We start from the raw sequence: 20089 nt of genomic DNA, 5'->3' as shown, positions 1-20089 counted from the left end.
AGGTTGATCTTTTGAAAATGTCACACTTTCTCTTTGAAAGTGGGATTTGAAAAAAATGTCACCCTTTTGGGTATTACTGTTAATTTCCTTCACGGTGATGGACTCACCTACGTCTACACGTAATTATTGCGGAAATCACGTTTGATGCCTTTTCAGCCGTCAAACTGTTTAGAACATCTGTTTTCAACAGCTGATGGTCGTGTCCAGATGGTAGCACACACTATGCGAAACTCAAGACGTGACCACTTTTTAAGTTTGCCTCAACTATCTTGAGATCCTGCGTCATCTTTGATCGGCTGCTGCAGTGGATTGTGGGTAACGCGTCAGTCCTCCGCCATATCTGTCTTTCTGTGCCGGTTGAAGAAGAGCGCTAGTCATGAGAGGAATCCGGTCTCTTAACAATCTCCCGGTGAGTCTCTGGTTTTTCAGGCGTTATTCTGAGCTGTGTAAACTACCGGAAGTGAACTCTGCCCGCTGTGGATTCGGCCCGCTCATGTAAGGCATTTACCTAGCTCGTTACCCCGCTGGCTAGCTAGCTCGCTAGGTGGCTAGCGAACAAGCTGACCTAAGGCTGCTTGTTCTGTTTTAGTAACACTTCCCCGAATCGTTCCCGACTAACTACACGGAACCTCTGGTGTACTGCGAGCTTCAAAGACCGCACAGCCGTCTACCGGCTCCATTTAGCTTTATCCCATAATGTGATTCAGTTGGATGCTACCTGAAGGTCATCCCCGAAACTTGCGACTCGAATGTTTTACTCTTCCAGACAATTTGCACCCTTAATTTATGTCATTAAATCGGTGACATGCAGATATTTAAACAGATACACCACCTCGAGCTTTGGGCACATGTACTGAAGGTCTTGGTGTAGGTTGTGCGCGTCATTTTGGGACACCCTTCTCTGACCCACCCAACTCTTGTTTTTGACAGTGAGTAGTGAGTACTAGTGTGCAAATGTTACCCTGTTTTCCACCTGTTAAGCCAAACTGTTATTATAAAGTGTATGGATGTCATTAAAAAGAAACTAGACCTAATTAACCTCGGAGTTAAACTATACAACATAATCGGTCTGCATAGATTTCTTTTTTCTTAATGACTTATACACTAGATAGTTATCTGATAAGATGACTGTTGTTTACTCTAGTCTCAACGACGTCACAATGTCTACTCTGGACCCCTTTGTTTATTTTTGTCATTAGCTTATCTCTAAAACTCACAGGTCACAAGGGCTGGATTTATCAAGGATAAAAAAAGAAATAAACGTAACACAATAAGCGATATATTGCATTGTGTTTCTTTTGTTTTTTGAAACCTTAGTTGTTGTGTTGCTCCACAGGGATCTAATCTAAGCCTGCTCTAGTGGTGTGCTTCCCCCCTGCCCCCTCCTTCAATTTAGTGTCACCTTATTCCCACAGAAACGATGCTATGCCGCTGCCAGGAGGAGCCAAGCTCTGTCTGAACCCCTCGCGGGCCGTGCCGCATCCTCACCGGCGCCTCTTCCTCCCCAGGATGTGCAGGTGGGTGCTGCTGCCCTCGTCGATGCAGCCGTTGCAGGCTACGCTAAGAAACTGAACACATTCATTTACCTTACCAGTTTGATTTCAAGTTGTAAGTAGCATTTTCTTACCCGCTTCTTCAGGTGTCCAAGCTTCCAAACGGCCTGGTGATTGCATCGCTGGAGAACAATTCGCCGCTGTCGAGCGTCGGGGTGTTTGTGAAAGCCGCCAGTCGGTACGAGACTGCAGAAAACCAGGGCGTCTCCCACGTGCTGCGCCTGGCTGCAAACCTGGTACGATGTCTTCTCTCTCCGCTGCTTTCTGTCGGGCCTTGATTGTCTCTCATTTTCCTTTTTGGCTGTGTGTATCGTAGAACAAGGCATCCCATGATACGTTTCTAGTTCCTGCTGTGCACCTTTTTTTTCTTTTAATTTTTTTCTTTTCTTTTATTAGACTACAAAGGGTGCATCAGCCTTCAAGATATGTCGTGGTGTCGAAGCACTGGGGGGCAGCCTGAGGTCAGTGATACGTGCACACAGCTATAAATAAATACCAGCATAACCCTAGCCCACCATGTTGAACCACCGTGTCTGTTTACCTCCAGTGTGACATCATCAAGGGAAACCACGGTCTACACTGCAGACGTTTTGAGAGATCACCTGTAAGTGCCTGTGTCCAGTCTGTAATGTTTTTTTTACTTCTTTGTTGATGCCTCAGTGTGTGTGTGTGCGTGTGTGTTGACGTTACTTTATCGGTTTGTGTATGCAGAGATTCGTTATTTGAGTTTTTGGTCAACGTGACCGCAGCTCAGGACTTCCGGCCATGGGAGGTGGACGATCTGACGTCCAGGGTGAAGATCGACAAGGCTCTGGCTCAGCAGTGTCCTCAGATAGGTCCGTAACAGGAGATGAAGGAACAATTAAGAGTTTTATATTGGAACCAGAGAAGCAATTCTTGTTAACATTTACTCTGAGCCTACAGCTCACCATTATATTTTTCCTCGGAAATTAAGAGACAAAAATAAGAAATTGCTAGAAATGAATGGACACATGTTTGTCAGGTCCAATATTACTAAATGAGCAGGACAAAAAGTTGTGCAGACATGCCAAGAAAACATTTTAAGTTACTGATAAGGAGATCGAGGCCGACGCTTTGCTGAAGTTTGTTTCAGAGATCACTGAGGCCTGTCTGCTGTTAGGAGCTCTTGCTTTTGGAGAAACATTTCTCATTAAAAAACAAAACAAGACACTCCAATGGTTACATGCTGAATGTAATTTGGGGCCTTGTTCTTTCGCAGGTGTAATCGAGAAGCTGCATGAAGCGGCGTACAAAAACGCCCTGTCCAACTCTCTGTACTGCCCGGACTACATGGTCGGTCATGTCTCCTCGACGCAGGTATTGATCTCACTTAGCACATGGTGTGAATAAACATACCGCTGCCCTTGAATTGTTGTTGGTGTGTACGCGGCTCATACACGCCTCTCCTCCTCTCCATTGTCACCTTGTAGCTGAAGGCCTTCGTTGAGGATCATTTCACCACCAGCAGAATGGCTCTCGTAGGACTCGGTGAGTGTCTGTTTGTGTTGTCTGGTCTGTTTCGTCACTGCTGGTGTGTGCAGTGGTTTGTTGATTGCTGTGTGTCACAATGTCAGCTTTGTTTGATCTCTGCGTTCAGGTGTGAAGCACTCTGTCCTGAGGCAGATGGGGGAGGGGCTCCTTAGTGTCCGCACGGGGGCTGGAGCCCCTGCGGTGAAGGCCGTGTACCGCGGAGGTAAAACGTTTTTAGCACATTCCGCTCCTCTTCGAATTCCCGTTGACGCGTTTGTGCCATGACGCTGTTGTGTGTCCGTGTTTTTGCGGGTAGGTGAGTTCCGAGTGCAGAACAGCAACGACCTGGTGCACTCACTGATTACCAGTGAGGGCAGTGTGGCGGGTAGCGCGGAGGCAAATGCCTTCAGTGTGCTGCAAAGGATCCTGGGAGCTGGGCCACATGTAAAGAGGGGCTCCAATGTCACCAGCAAACTGAGCCAGGGTATTGCCAAAGCTACCACACAGCCCTTTGATGTAAGTCAAAAGTTTTTTGTTTGTGTTAGGATGGTGTGTTGAAAGGAATGTCGAGTTTATCTCCTAATGTCCGGTGTCTTTTTCAGGCTACAGCCTTCAACGCCTCGTACTCTGACTCCGGCTTGTTTGGCGTCTACACCATCGCACAAGCTAACTCTGCAGGAGAGGTGAATTTCTAAATTCGCTCCCTTTTTTTGAAGACACATTGGAACAAATTAAACAATGTGTGCCTGGTTGCAATCCTCTCTGTAGGTGATCAAAGCTGCTATCGATCAGGTGAGAGGCGTGGCTGAGGGAAATGTGTCTGAGGCCGACGTAACCAGAGCAAAGTGAGTTCATTGAGTATTGCTGCACACTGTTTTGGAGCACCTGTGTCAAATAATAATGACAGCAAGTTGACTCTGGTGTGTGTGTTTGGCCTCTGCCTAGGAACCACGTGAAATTTGACTACCTGATGTCAATCGAGAGCTCTGAAGGTCTGTTGGAAGAGATTGGAGCTCAGGCTCTAGCCACCGCGGCGTATCAGCTCCCGGATGCTGTTCTCCAGGCTATAGATGCTGTCACCCATGACGATGTGGTCAAGGTGAGTTCCTTACAGCCTGTACACTGACTGCCGCCGACCGACTCACAGATGCACGCATTAAGCGACTAGCAGTAGGTGGCTGAAGGAACAGATCTTTCCCTCAAGAGTTGGTAGAGACCAAAAGCGGAGCTAAAAAACTACGGGAATGCACGTCCAATTATCAAATTTCCAAAATCATGAGTCACCAAGATGGCTATTGTTGCCTCATATCTGCTAAATGTGTAAAATCAGTATAAAAGAAGAGCTATAACTCGAGCATAATTAAATGTAGCTACAGAAGTTTACTAATCTAAGAATGCAGTTATCCATCTTTTCTTATCCAAATTTTGAAAACACTCTCTCCTTCCCTTTTTTAGGCTGCCAATTCATTTATGGATGGGAAGAAGACCATGTCCGCTAGTGGACACCTGCTGAATACACCATTTGTGGATGAAATATGAAGATAAAGTTGAAGAACGGTTGATTTTATAACTTGGGCACGCTGTGCCCGCCTGCTTCAAAAGGAAAGGACCTCAGATCCACGCCATCCAGCAGCAACTCGTGGGTTGTCACCAATCATCTGTAGTCTGTCCTGTAAGCGCCATCGGAGAGACAGGGGATCATAATGCAATCTCATGTTAAATTGTGTATTGTAAATTGATGTATTATGTAAATTAAAGACAGTAACAACCAGTGTTTGTTGTGTAGATTTTTAGTATGAATTCAGATCTGCCGAATCTTTCCATTGCTGTACAAGGTGGATGAGGGTCCTCTGAGGGTTTAAAAAGCTGTCACCAGGCAGCAGCTATTGTTAGCAATTAAGAGATGTTGTTTCACTTATTAACCAGTAGAGAGACCCAAAAACCCAAACATACAGGATTTTGTAAAATAAGCAATAGCAAAAACATGCATACAAATAACCAGAATAAAAGGATTTACATAAGAAATTATCACCGTAAGAATTTATCACCGTAATCTGTGAAAAGGTTTAAAACATATACAAAGTATAAAATGTCAAGGTACTTCAGAGTTGTACTTGCACGCAGTACTTGGTCAAGATGTACCCTAAAAACAAGAATTCGCAGTTGTACAAAACATTTAAACTTATTTAAAAACCTGGATCCAGTAATTGCTTGCTCAATAAATGTATTGAAAGTTGAACTGGTTATCAACATAGTCTGATTCACTAAAACATCATGTAAATTAAGGAAAAATGACATTACATTTTGACTGCGGGTCAACAACAGTTTATTTTCCTGTTGCAGTGGTTTCATTACCTTGCTAAATACAGTCCCAATTTAACACGAGTCAGGACAACATGAACCCCGGTATTTTGCGTAGTATCGCGAGAGGAGAGCAAACCCCCTCCCCTCTCCTCCCCTCAACGCTGTGCGTCGGGGTGTTCGCCTGATGTCATTTGGGCAGAAAGGGAGGCTGAGCTAACGGTGGTCACACTGGTGGGAAGCAAAACAATAACGTTACCGCTTCACCGTCTACACCGGGACGTCTCTGTGGGATTTAAATACGTAGTCTTAACCCCCACCTTTCTCCCCCCCCCTCCGGGGTCCGAAGAAAAATAAGAAGAGGGGGACGATGCGAAGCTAACGGACCTAAAGTACCAGATGCTATTCCAGCGGAGAAGGAGAACGGGCTCCAGTAAGCAAGAGCGGGTGATGGGTTCTCGCTCCCCGGACGGCTAACGCGAGACGTTTCATCCAGGAACAGCGAAGAGGGAACCCGCTCGGCTTCCTCTCCGACCTCCGTGTGCGTGACGTTGCTGCGGGAAATGCTAGCGCAGCCGCTGGGCCGCAGCTCGGCGCCGCGAGCGCCCGACTCCGGGAGCTGAGCTTAGCTAGCTGCCCGCTAGCCGCGTCTGTGCCCGATGCTGCTGCCGCTGCTAAACGGATCCGAAGGGCGACACCAGCGGGGTTCAGGGCCCCGGTGCTGAGCGAGCTATCGATTCCTCCTTCCTGGACCGGAGCGAAGGCGTTTGAGATGTGACGCTCGTGCGCGTCGTATTTGTCGTATTTTATTTTACGTTTTTTTTTTTTTTTTGGTTGCTGGATGCTCGCACTTGCTTGAGGTAAAAGGAGCTAACGTTGCTGCAGGATGCCCAGCAGAACCACAACAGCGGGCTGTTCCTGTTGAAGGGGGCGAGGTTAGACTGATAGCAGCCCCCCTCCCCGCCCCCCCCCCCCCCCCCCACACACACACACACTCACTCACACCCCTGCGTCTTTCCACGCTCGGGGGGTCCCTTTTGGACAACGACACTTTCCCACGTCGGTCACCGCTTCCTCAGCCGGCGATATGGATAAACTGACGATCATTTCAGGGTGCCTGTTTCTGGCTGCAGATATCTTTGCGATAGCCAGCATTGCAAACCCAGACTGGATCAACACGGGCGAATCGGCAGGTAAATTAAGCAGGCACCACAGCCGCTGTGAACTACTGTTTGTTTTTGAGTGATGCGTCCATGCCATATCTATGGCTCTGTATATTTAATTTCACGCACACGCCCTGCAGGGGATACTGGCACATCAGATTAGCTCCACTACAAAGATGTTCTCCATTCTGTGGAGGGTTTCATCTGCAGCAGCATCTTTTGTCCTCCCCAGCGGTTCTGTTCTTATTGATGTGGCTTCTTGAAATGCAAGACCACTCATTTTATATTTCGTACCTGATCAATGATCATCATCGCGGACGTGTTGCTCTGAGGGCAGCTCGTCATAGTTTGGTTGAGTCTTGATGATTAATTGCATCTTAGGTTAATCAAAATTTTTAATAAAATAGGGTAAATGGACCATGCATGTCCTGGATTTAAAGATAATGTATTCTATAGCATAAACAAAACAACGATTCCATTTGCATCGGTATTAAAAAATAAAAATCAGCTCGATGTCAAGCTGAAACCAGACAATGTTGGACCTCTTGCTCAAATTTGAAATAATCCAGTATCAGGAAATGTGTTTCAGTGATTGATCGATTAAGGACTTTTTCTCTTATTAACACTGACCGTCTGGTAGCTGCTACGGTGAGAGTATTTGATGCTTTTTCTATGTTTTTATGTGGTATTCCAGGTTCCAGGTGAAACAAAATAAGGCAATTTTCAGGGTTCCACAATGTGCTCCAAAGAAATTTAGAGGAATAGTTAATGTATAGGGGAAATAAAATCAACAGCTTAAGCATCAGATGCAGCCTTTTTAATATTGACTGTCGAATCAATTATCTGCTTATCTCGTTACCAACACCAGTCATCCCGTGTTTCTCTGGTGACCCGACATTTGAAGTGACCTACACTTGAGGAGGCAAGGCAGGTGCTCATTTGTGGCGTCCCCTGCTGATTTTGGACAGAAGCACGTGCTGTTAGTCCTCGCTTCACTTGTGCCGGTGCTGAAAACACATTTGAGCTATTGATAGACAGCTGCTGCTCTTTGTTCCCTCGGCAGGATGACAGCTTAGTAACTGGGTCAGGGAGGGTCTGTCATCCACACACACACACACACACACACACACACACACACACACACACACACGGCTGCACAATAAGCCATCTGTAACAAAAACAACAATAATAGGATGCAAATGAGGTGAAGTCAACCATCTAGATCTGATTGTATCGGAGAGTTCCTGTCTAAAGATGGTGTGCAACAGCTAAGATTTGTGGGTAATATCTCATTACCTGTGTGTGTGTGTGTGTGTGTGGGTTTTACGAGACACTTGAGCAACGTACTATTTTGCCACAGTTCCCCCTTTTCTAATATTATTAGTGAATATTATTTTGGATTCTTTTTTGTAGAAAGACACTGAATTTATGATTGTCGCGTAGTTGTGAGGCAAGTATATTTACACAGAACGTTTCAGCAAAGAGGTGATTCAAATCACTTTACATAAAGTAACCTGACGTGATGAATACCAACACGTAGCTCACTTATTTCACATTTCTTGTTTTCTTTTATGCACATTACATAATAATCTAGGGGTTTCTGCTTGGGGCTCTGTTGTGTGATTCGCTTATAAGGGATGGGTGAACATCATTTCTGGCAGTTTTTGTAATCAAGTAAAGTTATTTATGAGTTGAACTATTCATCAGGAGCTGTCTGCGCGCTTTAGTCCACGCCCTTACACGCAGTACATTAAATATGTGTAAATTGTGTATAAGCTGGAGCCCCCGGTGACAGTGTGTTCTCTCCATCAGCTGACCTCTACTTCCCCAGCTGTGTTGTTGTCTTGTCGGGAGGGGCTCGGCGCCCTTGTTGGACTTTGTCGTGTTGTCTTTGTAATCAGAGCGCGGCGAAACGCTCATCGATAAAAGCTGACACGGCAGGTTTGTTCAAAAGCAAGTAAACAAAACAGTAGTGGCCGTAGAACACTTAAGATTCCATTGGCAGCCACCGCTTATGTAGACAAAAAGTCGTTGGCTAATATTAAATTGTGTGATTTTTTAGATGTTCCTTATCGAAGCACAAGAAACCCAACGTGCCGTTGTTGCAGAGCAGCAGAAACCCGGCCCAGTCAACATTGTCTAGGTGCACGGATGCCGAGACGGGAAAGAGAAAACCCACCGCGGCAACTGGTTCACAACTTCACATGTAAACATGACGACGTAACTTGGACATGTTGGAGAGAAGTTATTGCCGGCTGCGGTGGAAGCACCCCAACCCCTGTCTACTTAATTTATTTTGCATTTACAAAGGTGTTGGTGGTTGTAGACTCGATTAGACTCTACTCACAGAGTTGGGGGAGGGGGGGGGGGCGTACACATTGGCTGTTTTCCAGTGGCCCTGCAATGCAAGTGGGCGCTGTGAAAGCCTCCGGCAGCAGCAGCCTGTACGCCACCCACCACAGTTCAGAGGCCTGTTTGACTCATCCCTCCTGAGCCCCCCCCCCCCAACACTGACACACACACACACACACACACACACACACACACACACACACACACACACACTCCACTAATGACAGCTTCACTATGCTGAAGATGAACAGACACGGATCTCATTTCCTCTCATTTGGTGAGTATTTTCATCGTCATGAGAACAAAGCTGTGGTGAAAATAGAGAATTGGCCCATTGTGTTCGAACCAAAACAGATTCGTTCGTGCACTAAAGAGAACCCTTCCCTCCCATTTAATTTAAATGACTGTTATCAGCCATAAATGAATAGTGTGTCTTGGTGATTTTATTATCAACCCTCCCCCCCCCCCCCCCCCCCGCTCATCAACGAGTCTGCTTCGTGGCTACGCGTCACAAACACAGTGCTGCTGTTGGATTCCCGGAGAGGCGTCAGCGAGCTCTGCCTCCCATGTACGCGCCTGCTTGTCGATGTGTTTACCTGCGGCCGAGCACCACAACGAGCCGGCCTCTTTTTATGGGGTAGGCCTTTCAGAGAGGGCCTGTGAAGCAGCAGGAGGCCGGCGGCTCATAAACCGCGTGCCATTAGCCGCAACCTTTTCTTAATGTTTCCCCTTTCCCAGTGCCAGCCCCCCCCCCCCCCCCACCCACCCCCGCCACTCCCCCCCCCGACTTACTCGCTCTGCTCGAGGTTGCTCTGCGCTGACTTCAAGGCCTCCGCTTTTGAAGAGGCCGTCGCACAGTTCCTCTTTTTTCCCCCCTTCACACGCTTTACCTCACTCTTTTTTTGTGTTGAGCTCTGCGGGAGTTTGACTTGCCGTAGAAGTGGTTCATGACTGAGAACACTTAGTTTTTCCTTGTCGGTGAATAATGACCATTACCGCGTGTGTTTACGACGGGGTTTTCATTCCCCTAACAGTGGATGTGAAGCCCTCCATTCCGCAGTTTGCTTGTATCGCCTCCTTTTAACGGCTGCAGAGCCCCGCGGCGTTTCTTTTGAACTCCGAATTGTTCCTGTGGGTTGGGACTGTGGAAGCATAACTCTCACCGGGTGTTACAAAGGGGGCAGGATTTCCCCTGGACCGCCTGCTGATCCCCCCCCCCCCACCACCCCCCTTCTCCCCGGGGCAAATAGAGCATTCTTGTCACACGCTTTGCTATACTGCTTGTATTCAAATGTTGCAGACTCAACGTGGCTCTAAGCAGCATCACAGTGGAGCGGCGGGTGCCAGATTGAGCCAGAAACATGCGTGACCATGTTCGTTTGCACCCTGCATGCTTGTTTCATGCTTGCGTTCACCCATCCGCTGTGCCGCTGTTCATCTTTACAAAGAATAGCCTTGTCAGTGAAATGGATTTTTTTATTTTTTATAAAGTCCACATATTACTCCGAGACGACATTGTGCCACTAAGGCCTCAGTACAGAATTAGCTTAGCCACATGCGTACATGTTTAGCAGCTTTGCAGAGATGGTCAACGTTTATTTAAAGGTTCCCGGTGGACTTGGTAACCTCTTGGAGTGCTGTGGTGTTTATCCATCTATGGCCTCCCCGTTTTGTGCACTATGTGCACGCTACCAAGGACACACCCACGCACACACACACACACAGACTGTAAAATAGCCTGGTCAAAAGGTGGAGGTAAAGAGCCATGATATTACTAAGTAAAATTAGGATTCGCAATATGTTACAATTCTAATTGTTTGCGCAGCATCGCAACTTAGCATAAGCCGCCTTGTTTGTTCTGCCAACGATCACCATCTCTGGTGTGAAGAAGCCATTATTTCATGAGTTAGATTTGTCTGATGAATATGCCGATGCATTGTGTTACTGCAGTTTGAGCCAGCTTTAACCTTTTTTTTGCCTGTTTGTAGCGACCTCGTGGCTTCATTGAAAGCGAGTTGAGTGCTGCACTTTTCATGCTGTTGTCCCCACCGAACGCAGTGTCAAGTTGTGCGTGAGCCCGGGGTGTAGGGCGGCCCATCTGCCACCCAAAAAAGCCCTGTAAACATCACTTACGTGTACTAAAGCCCCCCCCCCCCCCCCCCCCTTAAGTTTCATCCCCACAGCCCGTCGCTTATAGCCTGCCTTTCTCTTGCCAAGGCGTGTGATCAGCACAAGCCCCCGTACCTCCTGGCAAAGAAGAGAGACGCACAATGGGGTGAAAATTATTTCGGGGGTTACCGAAAAAAAAAAAAAAGCAGCAAGAGTCTGCTGCGAATCTGTGTGATGGTACCAGCTTCTTACGAACGTGTCTTTTTTTTCCCCCCGCACCTGCGTGGGATGGATTCAGTAATTGGCAGGTCTGATTTAATCCTCACTTTCTCTTCCAGAGTGTGAGGGTGCAAAAAGAAATATTGGCGCCCGCCGGCATGATTGGGCCCACCAGCGTGGAAGAAGCAGCTCCTCGCCAGCAACCCATTGGCGACAAACCGAAAGAGCATCTCTCTCGTTTCTCCTCCTCCGCTTTTTCCTCGTTCGCTTTGACATCTGCAGATTTTTATTTCTGTGTGCTAGTCTATCTTTTTCCTATCGCTGTTTTTCTCTTGTTTTTTTTTTGTCGTCTTCTTTTAGACATAGAGTGTTATCCTGAGACATGTAGGCCGGTCTATGAAACATTGCCTGCTCAAAGGTCGGCCCACGCGTAAGAAGCGCGTGTGCTCATGTCCTGACATCTGGACTTAGATAACAGAGTAGACGAAGCTGCTTTCCTTGTGTTAATGAGGTGTTTATACGTCGTTGTTGTTGTTGTGCCCGCCGGCCAACGACTAGCTCCTCAACGCTCCACTTCTCTCTGCAGGTGCCCTCACGGTCGGACTGGTCCGGCAGTGTCAGACCATCCACGGACGAGACCGGACCTGCATTCCACCTCGGCTGCCCCCAGAGTGGGTCACCACACTTTTCTTCATCATCATGGGCATCATCTCCCTCACTGTCACCTGTGGACTACTCGTGGCGTCGCACTGGCGCAGAGAAGCCACCAAATACGCTCGCTGGATCGCCTTCACCGGCAGTAAGTGAACCAGACGTTTTCGCTCTGAATGAGCTGGTTTTGCTTTTTCTTTCTTTTTTTTTTCCACAGACTGGCCGTCAGCACATTTCCTTCCCCCAGAGCTTTCTCCCGTTCCTCTGTCTCGCTGTGGCTTTCATGACATAACCTTGAGAACGTTTGTTCATGTTTATGTAGTCTCTTTAGGTCAAGAAAGCCATGAGGTTCAATGGATGTGAAATATCAGTCCAGTTATGCACTGATATGTGTGACGTCGGAACCTTCCAGAACTTTAAACGGGACCTTTTCTTTTGTTTTTTTCCGAGGGTGACAGGGAGAATTCGTTTGTTGGTGTGTTCTGTTGGTTGCGTTTGCACCTGCATGCTTAGCGGCTCCTCTTGCTCCCTGAAGCTGATTAATGCGACCCCCCCCCCCCCCCCCCCGCTTGTTACGTGTGTGCCACAGCGTTCCTCAAGTGTTTTTCTATGAAAGATTCACTTCACTAAACAACAACAACCTCGTGCAGCAGATCTGTGCTGCTTTCATAAGGCTGTGTGGGCGGGAAGAGCAGGATTGGTCGGTTACATCAGGGAGCAGACCCCCCCTCAAGCACACTGGTACAGATGGAGCAGTCACAATGCTCTGCATTATTGTTGAAAGCCGGGGGCATTTTTTTAGGACAATGGCTTTTTTTGTTTCGCAGATTCCTCCAAAAACGCATTGCAAGTTGTTTTTTCTCTGACTTTCTTTTGGTTTTGCGCCTCCAGGCTAATTGCAGATTCCTAATTAGGTTTTAAAAAACACTCCCCGATCACTGCCCGATGAATCACTGCTTTCTCCACCACCGGTCCATCCGTCCGGTCAGCACAAAACTGTGCCACGAACTGAATGGGATGGCGTGAAGTCATTGTTTGCCCATCACATTGAAGGGAGTGAGGCGGTTGCTATGGAAACAGTTAGCGATTGTCACGGTTGTCTCCTTGTTAAGCTTATGTTGGCCATGTTAGACAATGGGTATATTGTTATGGTTTCTAAGGGGATTGAAGCATGATCAGTGTTTCCCCTAGGCCTGGAGTGGCAGTGGGTGTACAGGGGAAGGGGGGGCGGGGTTAGTGAGGAGCAGTGGAAAATTAAAAAAAAGAGACTCTACTGAAGAAGGTGAGTTGAGAGAATAAGCATGTTTGCACAGGTCTAGACCCAATGCAAAGACCGAAATGGACGCGCAGTAGACGCAGAGGAAAGTGAAGCTGGTTGTTTGAAAGCGGTGGAGGGGGCGGAGGAGGGGAGAGGGGGGGGGGGGGGGGGTGTTTGGGTCAACCAGGTGAAGGTGGAGAAGAGGTCCGTCTGTGGTGCAACTGAATGGACCGCTTTGTACCAGCACAGAGCCACCTCTGTGTCACACAGACACACACACACACACACACCCCAGCAGTGTTTCCCCCAGGTGTACAAGTTCCGAGTGGGACGATAAATAGCAGTCGTACGCTGCATTAACAGCCAGAGCAAATCTTCCTAACCGAGAAGATGCAGCCTGTGGATGTCTTCAATCGATGGACTAATGTTTCCGGGTCATTTCTGTGCCACGCAGCCGTAACTACACCAGCTGAGAGGGTACGTTCTCCTGCAGAGGGGGGAGCAGGGCGCCGCGTGTCATCAGCTCAGGGGGCACTTAAGAGGAGCGGCGGACCGCGAGCTGCACTTCAATTAACTCTCCGCTGAAGCTTGAAGGAATGATGCTGAGCTGCACATTTCTGGCTCCACTTTGGCTTAGCTCACCACGCGTCCCTTTCCGTCACACCACACTCCTGGGTAAACACATCAGCGGGGCAATAAGCGGGCAAAATGACGGCCGGAAGCGCACAAACATCGCTGTTGGCAGAAAGGTGTTTGACCGGTTAGTCAACACAACAGGAATTTGATCGGCTCAATGTAAGTCAGAGGTTTTATTTTACTGACTTTTACCATAAATTACATCTGTACAAAACCAAAAGTTGCTTCATGAATGGCACATTCAGATAAAATATCAGAGTGGGCAATTTTATTAAATACATTCTGAGAAATTCCAAATTTGGCACCCAAGAGTGTCTCTTGTTTCTGTTGGAAATATTTTGTTGGGATTGATAGCAGTAGTTGTATTTGTTTCATTTGTATCATTGTAATTTAAACTTAACTTTGTCAGGCATTTATTTCGAATAGGCAAAAAAATACCAAATTCTAGATAACGAATTCCAGACCTGCTTAGCTTTACCAAACCACAACATCGGGGCGACCTGTGACACCGCTCAGAACGCCTCGACTAATTCCTTGAATTGAAAAGGGTGAAAGCTACAAATGGCTTCATGGTCACGGATTGAAACGGATTCCACACGGACGGACGAGGGACCCGAAGAGTTCAGACACTTTAGAGCGGTCATAAGGCGTCATGTTATTTGAGTAATTCTGCTGAATGCTAGAATAGTTTAAAAAATGTCCCACTGTGCTCTGAGTGCAACATTACCGAGTTATTTAAAGCACATTGAACTTTTCCACACATTCTGCACCAGACACTGATGTGTGTTTTCACATTCGTGTCTTTTAACATTTAACGCTGCGTGCTGCATCAAACCTGGATGCACAGCAGATTTGTAAAAACGTGACTGATGAGAACAACGTTCTTCCAGTAAACAACAGCTCTTGTGTAACATCTAGTGAGAAGAAACTACTACAACAACATCAGCATCAGCCTGGCTTCTCCTCGCTCTCTGTTTAAGTCTGAAAGGCCGGAAAGTCTGTTTCAGGACTTTACTGACTTGCCGGATTGGATGTGGCAGTTAACAAAGCGTGAAATCTGATCATCAACTTGCACCTGTAGACATGTAGCATGTTGATACATTTTAATCAGTGTAGAAGAGCCCGAGGCTGTTTTTATAAAGAGCTTATTCATTGTTCATGGAGAAACATTTTGAATCCAAAGCTGCATTCGTTTGGGGTTTGGAAAAAATGTAAATCTGGAATGAGTTCAAGGATATTTGATTATGATACCCACAAAAATTGCCTAAAGCCACAAGCCAAAAGCTTAACTTAACTATCCAAAGAAAAAATATTTTTTTAAAGATTTACCAACTCATTTGCCTGTGGTGAAATGCTGCCTTCAGGTATCAGAAATATCAGAAGTTAATGATTGTAACGTGTAAATAACTCAACAGGGCAAACACAACATCTACAAGGAAGTTTCTGTCATTTGTTACTTTTTCCTCTTTGAATTGTGTGTGTTGTGTAAACAATACATACAATACATTGTGTTGTTGTTATCTCATATCAAGTAAACAGCAGTGCTGGCTGCATTTCAAATGCTTATGCATCAACTCAGTGGGACACATTGTAGAAGCTCGTCATTCTCACACTTATTCAGTCGTAAGTCTCTAGATCTCACGACATCGTGTCGAGGCTGGCCTCTGTGACTCAATACATCTGCTCATTTCGTTCTTCTATTGGTTCATGAGGAAATAAAGATGTACAGTCCTTAATTCAAATCACCCAAGACAAATTGCAATTGCCATAAACTGCTAAAGTCCGTACAAGCCATCTCCAGAAAGCCCCAGCTGAAGCGCTGATAACGTTATCGGTGGAAAAGATTTGTTTTTTCCCCACGATCGGGCCGTGGTGATTATGAACTCCACGTTATCCTCGATCCTTCTAGACATCGTTGTGAAATGAGCAACGAGTCAGTCATCCCTGCAGTCTGGCAGGAAAAACAAATACGTGCTGGCACTCATGTGTTTCTTGATTTTCTGTTGAAGCGAACCTGTCAAAAATGATTTATAATCTATGACGTGTAATCTTTGAAACATTAATTACATAATTGACATTTAACAGAAAACATTTTGTGTGACAGGGTGTTTGACTGAGTCTCACCTCCCTAAAACACGTGCGGCAGCGTTGCTCTGACCGCGGTGCATTCTGGGAGTCGGCCTGGTGCAAAGGCCATCTGCAAGGTGCTGTTGGGACTGAAAGATTTTAATTGAATTGGAGCAGCCTCCGCTTCTCGCTCACGTCGAGTTTGACCTCTACTTTCTGCACCTTGTTGGTTGATTCAAGGTGACAGTGATGACGGAGGGCCAACTTTTTGAATCCCTCCATTACGCTTTTTTATTCAACACCTCAAGTGTACATTTATTAAGTTTAAGCCCTCAAATGCATCTTGTGTGTCTCACACGCTGTCGAGTACAGTGGTTGTCTGTACACAATCGTGAGGTACTTCACATAAAATGTGTTAACGTTTCCCTCCTGCGCTCCTTCCTTCCAGTGATCCTGTTCTGCATGGCGGCGCTCATCTTCCCCATAGGCTTCTATATCAACGAGGTGGGAGGCCAGCCGTACAAGCTGCCCAACAACACGGTGGTGGGCTCCTCCTACGTCCTCTTCGTGCTCTCCATCTTCTTCACCATAGTGGGACTTCTGTTCGCGGGCAAAGTCTGCCTCCCGGGCTGAGGGCCCGACCCCCGCCCGCCTCCGGGCCGACGCGAAAGGGCCCAAGTTTGAGGACTTTCAACAACAACAACAACAAAAGAAAAAACACACAACAATGGCTGAAAATCAAAATCAACAAACTGCAGGCTGGGAAGCCTGAAACGGGAGGAGTCTTTGATCTTGTGTGATAAAAATAAATGAACTAAACACTTAAAGAGAGACGTGGACTGCAAGGAGGACGGAGGTGAACCTTCCAGCGTCGTATTCCATATATGGCCGACTCTGTTGTTTTTCGGAAACGGGTGCTTTAACGTGCTGCTGTCATGGCAACTGCCCGGCGCACATTGCTTGAGGACGTCTCTTCAGAGCTGGCACCCGGCCGCACCGCCCTCAGCACCCATCGGCGCCGTCGCCACTGCTCTTGTTGCTATTTTTGGCTTCTATCAGCAATTTCAGTCGTGTGTGTTTTGTTCTACTTCTTTTTGTTGTTGTAGATTTTGTGTTCTTTTATTTGTTTGGTTCCCTTCCTATCCCTCGCTGCCTCTTTCACTGAAGCGAGAGTACCTGGTTGTTTTTCTGCCAGCTCGGCTTTTAGAGAAGGATTTCCTCTGGCTGGTCACTTTGCGCAGTCTCCCCCCCCCTCCCCCCCCCCCCCCTCCCCCCAGCTGTGTGGCTTGGGTGTGAGCAGCTATGAGCACAGCTGTCATCGGGCCCGCTCACGTGGCGCCGAGGACGAGAGGAAGGTTGCAGGTGTGGCCGCCTCTTGGTGTCCGTCCGGCTGCAGCTAAGCAACAGGCAGCAGAACAGGAGGTTGGGTACCATGAAGGAGAATGCCACTCAATGTAAGGCCGCGCATATATGTCCTTTCTATGGACCGCAACGGAGTTCTCGGGAGGATTATTTTGCTAAGCTAGACGCATAACGCTGATACACATCTTTTGCCAAGAAACTAGGAGACTGTGAATCTATTAACAATCATCCGAACATAAATACACTTTATTTGTGGTGATATTCCTGCTATGTGCAGCCACAAACCCAGTGGCTTTTTGAAAGGTGTTAACATTTCTGAGGGGTCGAGATAGATCCGTAGCAGCGATTCTAGCAGACAGTATTGAGATTTTATGAATGGAAACTGAAAATGGGTGGTATTCTCCTTTTTAATGTTGAAACGAGGCAGGCGCTTTTTCCCTGCCTTTCCTTTTATTTTGGTCTTTGTTTTAGTGCAACAGTGGCAGCGGAGGGACTGCAGGTCAGGTCCGTGCACGGGGCTGAGCCTCAGTGTGCTGCGCTTGTTAATGATGAACACACACACACACACTTAAAGCCACCACACCGTCCGTCTTCACCGCGTAGATTCACATAGTGGGGTTGCAACTAGCAATTATTTTCCTTTCAAGGTTTTAACTTTGAAAACACACTGCATTAAAGTGCAGATCAGGGTGACCCTCCAAAGTAGCACGTGACTCGTATTCAGTCTGCGCCATCAAGATAGTTATTAAGGTTATTTCTGGTCTAGGGCTCATGCTAAGCTTTGAAACTTCAAGTCGCATAATTCAAGGCTTTAAAGGTGTAAACAGGGCGTATGATATTGCCATGGAGACAGTGGGTTATGCTTTGTAACACCGCCAGAGCCTAGTTTTTTCTCTCTTTTTTTTCCCAATTAATCCAACGTGTGAAAAATTGGCACCGATAGTCATGTCAAGATTTGATTTTCTTTTTTTTTTTGTAAAATCCCCAGAGATACAGAAAACCATTACTGGATTTTATTGATACTGAAGAACCTAAAACATGGACACCTTTTTACGTTTTTTAATTGTATTTTTTTTAGAGATTAAGCAGAATTATGGATGTTTACTGACAAACATCCGTGGTGGTTCTTAAAGTCTACAAAAAGCGCAAAATTCTGTACACATTCACCTCATTTTTCATTTTCACAATTATTCCAAATACTATCAGAAAATCCCTTTCATTGCTAGAACGAGTTAATTCTGCAGTTGATCTTAACGGTGATCGTGTGTGTGTGTGTGTGCGCGCGTGTGCGTGCGTGCGTGTGTGTGTCGGATCAATGGCAAAGCTCTGTTGCCAAATCTTAAGTTGTGTTTTTTTTTTTTTTTTTTTTTTCCTGCTCCGCTTTTCTTCCTCTAGGTCCGATGGATAACGCTGACTCAACGCTCTGCAGTGCTCTCCCTGTGTTGGCTCAGTATTGTGCCATGACCTGTTTTTGTTTAATAATGTACAGACGCACACACACACAAAAGGCAGGCTGTATTAGGAAGCACTGTGCATTCAGCAGTATAGGTAACAGAAATAGAAGCACCACAAATGTATAAAAAAGAGAACTTCTTACCTCATCGTTTTTGTTTCTGCTATTATTTTCTAATGTTGGCAACGTGTGCCCTCTAATTTGTCTCTTGCCTTGATCGGATGTCTTCACATAAAGCCTATGATTATAGGAAATTATTTATCACTGAATAAAAATAGAAAAAAATATGTGTGTGTGTGTGACTTGAGTCTTTATGATTGAAGCTTGAATCTAATGAGTAGATGAGATGATATGCAGACTATTGACCTCTAAATCCAAATGCTACTTTAGAAGCCTGTGACTCAAACGTCCGTCTCCTTAATTCATTAAATCCGAGAAAACACAAACGCTTCAAGGGCAGCTACCCAGGATGCATCAGTGGAAGGGCTATGATTGTTTCCTGAGTGCATCTGTTTAAAGCGGTTTAGTGTCCTTGAAATCTATTTTTAGAATAATAGCGTTTGGGCCAAGTGGTCGTATTTAAGGCAATCACGTTGAGTCTTTGGAGTTGCACAATTAACATTTTCCAAATTAGTTTCCTCAGACAGTTAAGAACGCACTTGTTCTGAGCACATCGGAGGTTTCACCCTTTGCCTCAAAGCGTCTTTGACTTTGAAGGCCGTCAACGTTTTCAGAGGACTTTTATGACGACCTTTCCAAATTGCCTTAAATTATTTGGAGGAAATGGTTTTGTGGCTTCTGCCATCACTCTTGATGGCAAGTCAACCTTCAAAAGGACCGTTTCTCCTACAGGAGGAGCTGGACATTTTGGAGATGAGAGGTTATTTGCAAAAATGCAGGAACAATTCCTTAAATTAAACCTGCGGGACTCGACCACTTCTACAGGAAAAAGGCGTCCGTGAATAATCATTAGTCACACAAAGCTCCCTTATGTCATTTTTCCTTAATCGTCCAATTTTTCTTGAAATATTGCTTCTGTGAAAGTTTACCGGTTCGGTTCAGAATTTGTAGGTTTGTATTAAGTTAAAACCTTCAATACAAAACAGCTGGCAGGTAGGCTACCCATCGCTAGTCATCACAACAGAACACCCGGCCTAAGCAGACTGCATGCTGCATCTAATATTACTTCTACTTGAAGCTTCACCTGTATTTTCTTTGTTTGGTTTCATCCAAACGTCTCCCGCATCCATTTTGTATTTCCTCCCCCATCACTGTGTGTGCGTCTAGTATCACCCTGCACGTGATGCACTGTGGGGGGGGGGGACAAGTCACCGTACAAAGGAGGCCACACTGATGAGACTGCTACACTTGATTTGGTCCCCCACCCCTCCCCGCCCCCCTCACCGGAGGGGCGGCAGATGTTTAATAGGGAGTTATTGGAGAAATTATGAAAACTGACAGATCCCAGAACAGT

The 20089-nt window shown here is 46.4% G+C and overlaps 2 protein-coding genes across 2 annotated transcripts; both read left to right on the top strand.

Moving 5' to 3' along the window:
- The first annotated feature begins 261 nt into the window (after positions 1-261).
- Positions 262-4815, top strand: LOC119220206 (cytochrome b-c1 complex subunit 2, mitochondrial). Its single transcript, XM_037475999.2, has 14 exons — positions 262-409; positions 1416-1517; positions 1640-1789; positions 1950-2014; positions 2101-2157; positions 2265-2389; positions 2794-2891; positions 3005-3062; positions 3172-3267; positions 3361-3560; positions 3647-3727; positions 3813-3889; positions 3990-4143; positions 4500-4815. The coding sequence occupies exons 1-14, from the start codon at positions 377-379 to the stop codon at positions 4581-4583; spliced, it is 1380 nt and encodes a 459-aa protein (XP_037331896.2). The 5' UTR covers positions 262-376; the 3' UTR covers positions 4584-4815.
- A 603-nt stretch (positions 4816-5418) lies between these two features.
- On the top strand, positions 5419-19174 carry mosmoa (modulator of smoothened a). The gene is made up of 3 exons (XM_037476000.2): positions 5419-6538; positions 11775-11987; positions 16249-19174. Exons 1-3 carry the CDS (start codon positions 6433-6435, stop codon positions 16431-16433), a joined length of 504 nt encoding a protein of 167 aa, XP_037331897.1. The 5' UTR covers positions 5419-6432; the 3' UTR covers positions 16434-19174.
- Positions 19175-20089: the final 915 nt, after the last annotated feature.

The sequence above is a fragment of the Pungitius pungitius genome, chromosome 12 (genome assembly GCF_949316345.1).
Source record: "Pungitius pungitius chromosome 12, fPunPun2.1, whole genome shotgun sequence".
Taxonomy (NCBI): domain Eukaryota; kingdom Metazoa; phylum Chordata; class Actinopteri; order Perciformes; family Gasterosteidae; genus Pungitius; species Pungitius pungitius.
Note: the sequence above shows the minus strand (reverse complement) of the source record. Positions and strands in the feature narration are given on the sequence as shown.

What these genes read in the sequence shown, in the direction of transcription:
- LOC119220206 (XM_037475999.2), top strand. Translation starts at nt 377, where the DNA reads ATGAGAGGAATCCGGTCTCTTAACAATCTCCCG. An exon ending in CTACCACACAGCCCTTTGAT is followed by an intron (nt 3,561 to 3,646) that starts GTAAGTCAAAAG and finishes TGTCTTTTTCAG; the next exon opens with GCTACAGCCTTCAACGCCTC. An exon ending in GCCGACGTAACCAGAGCAAA is followed by an intron (nt 3,890 to 3,989) that starts GTGAGTTCATTG and finishes GCCTCTGCCTAG; the next exon opens with GAACCACGTGAAATTTGACT.
- mosmoa (XM_037476000.2), top strand. Translation starts at nt 6,433, where the DNA reads ATGGATAAACTGACGATCATTTCAGGGTGCCTGTTTCTGGCTGCAGAT. An exon ending in CAACACGGGCGAATCGGCAG is followed by an intron (nt 6,539 to 11,774) that starts GTAAATTAAGCA and finishes TTCTCTCTGCAG; the next exon opens with GTGCCCTCACGGTCGGACTG. An exon ending in CTGGATCGCCTTCACCGGCA is followed by an intron (nt 11,988 to 16,248) that starts GTAAGTGAACCA and finishes CCTTCCTTCCAG; the next exon opens with TGATCCTGTTCTGCATGGCG.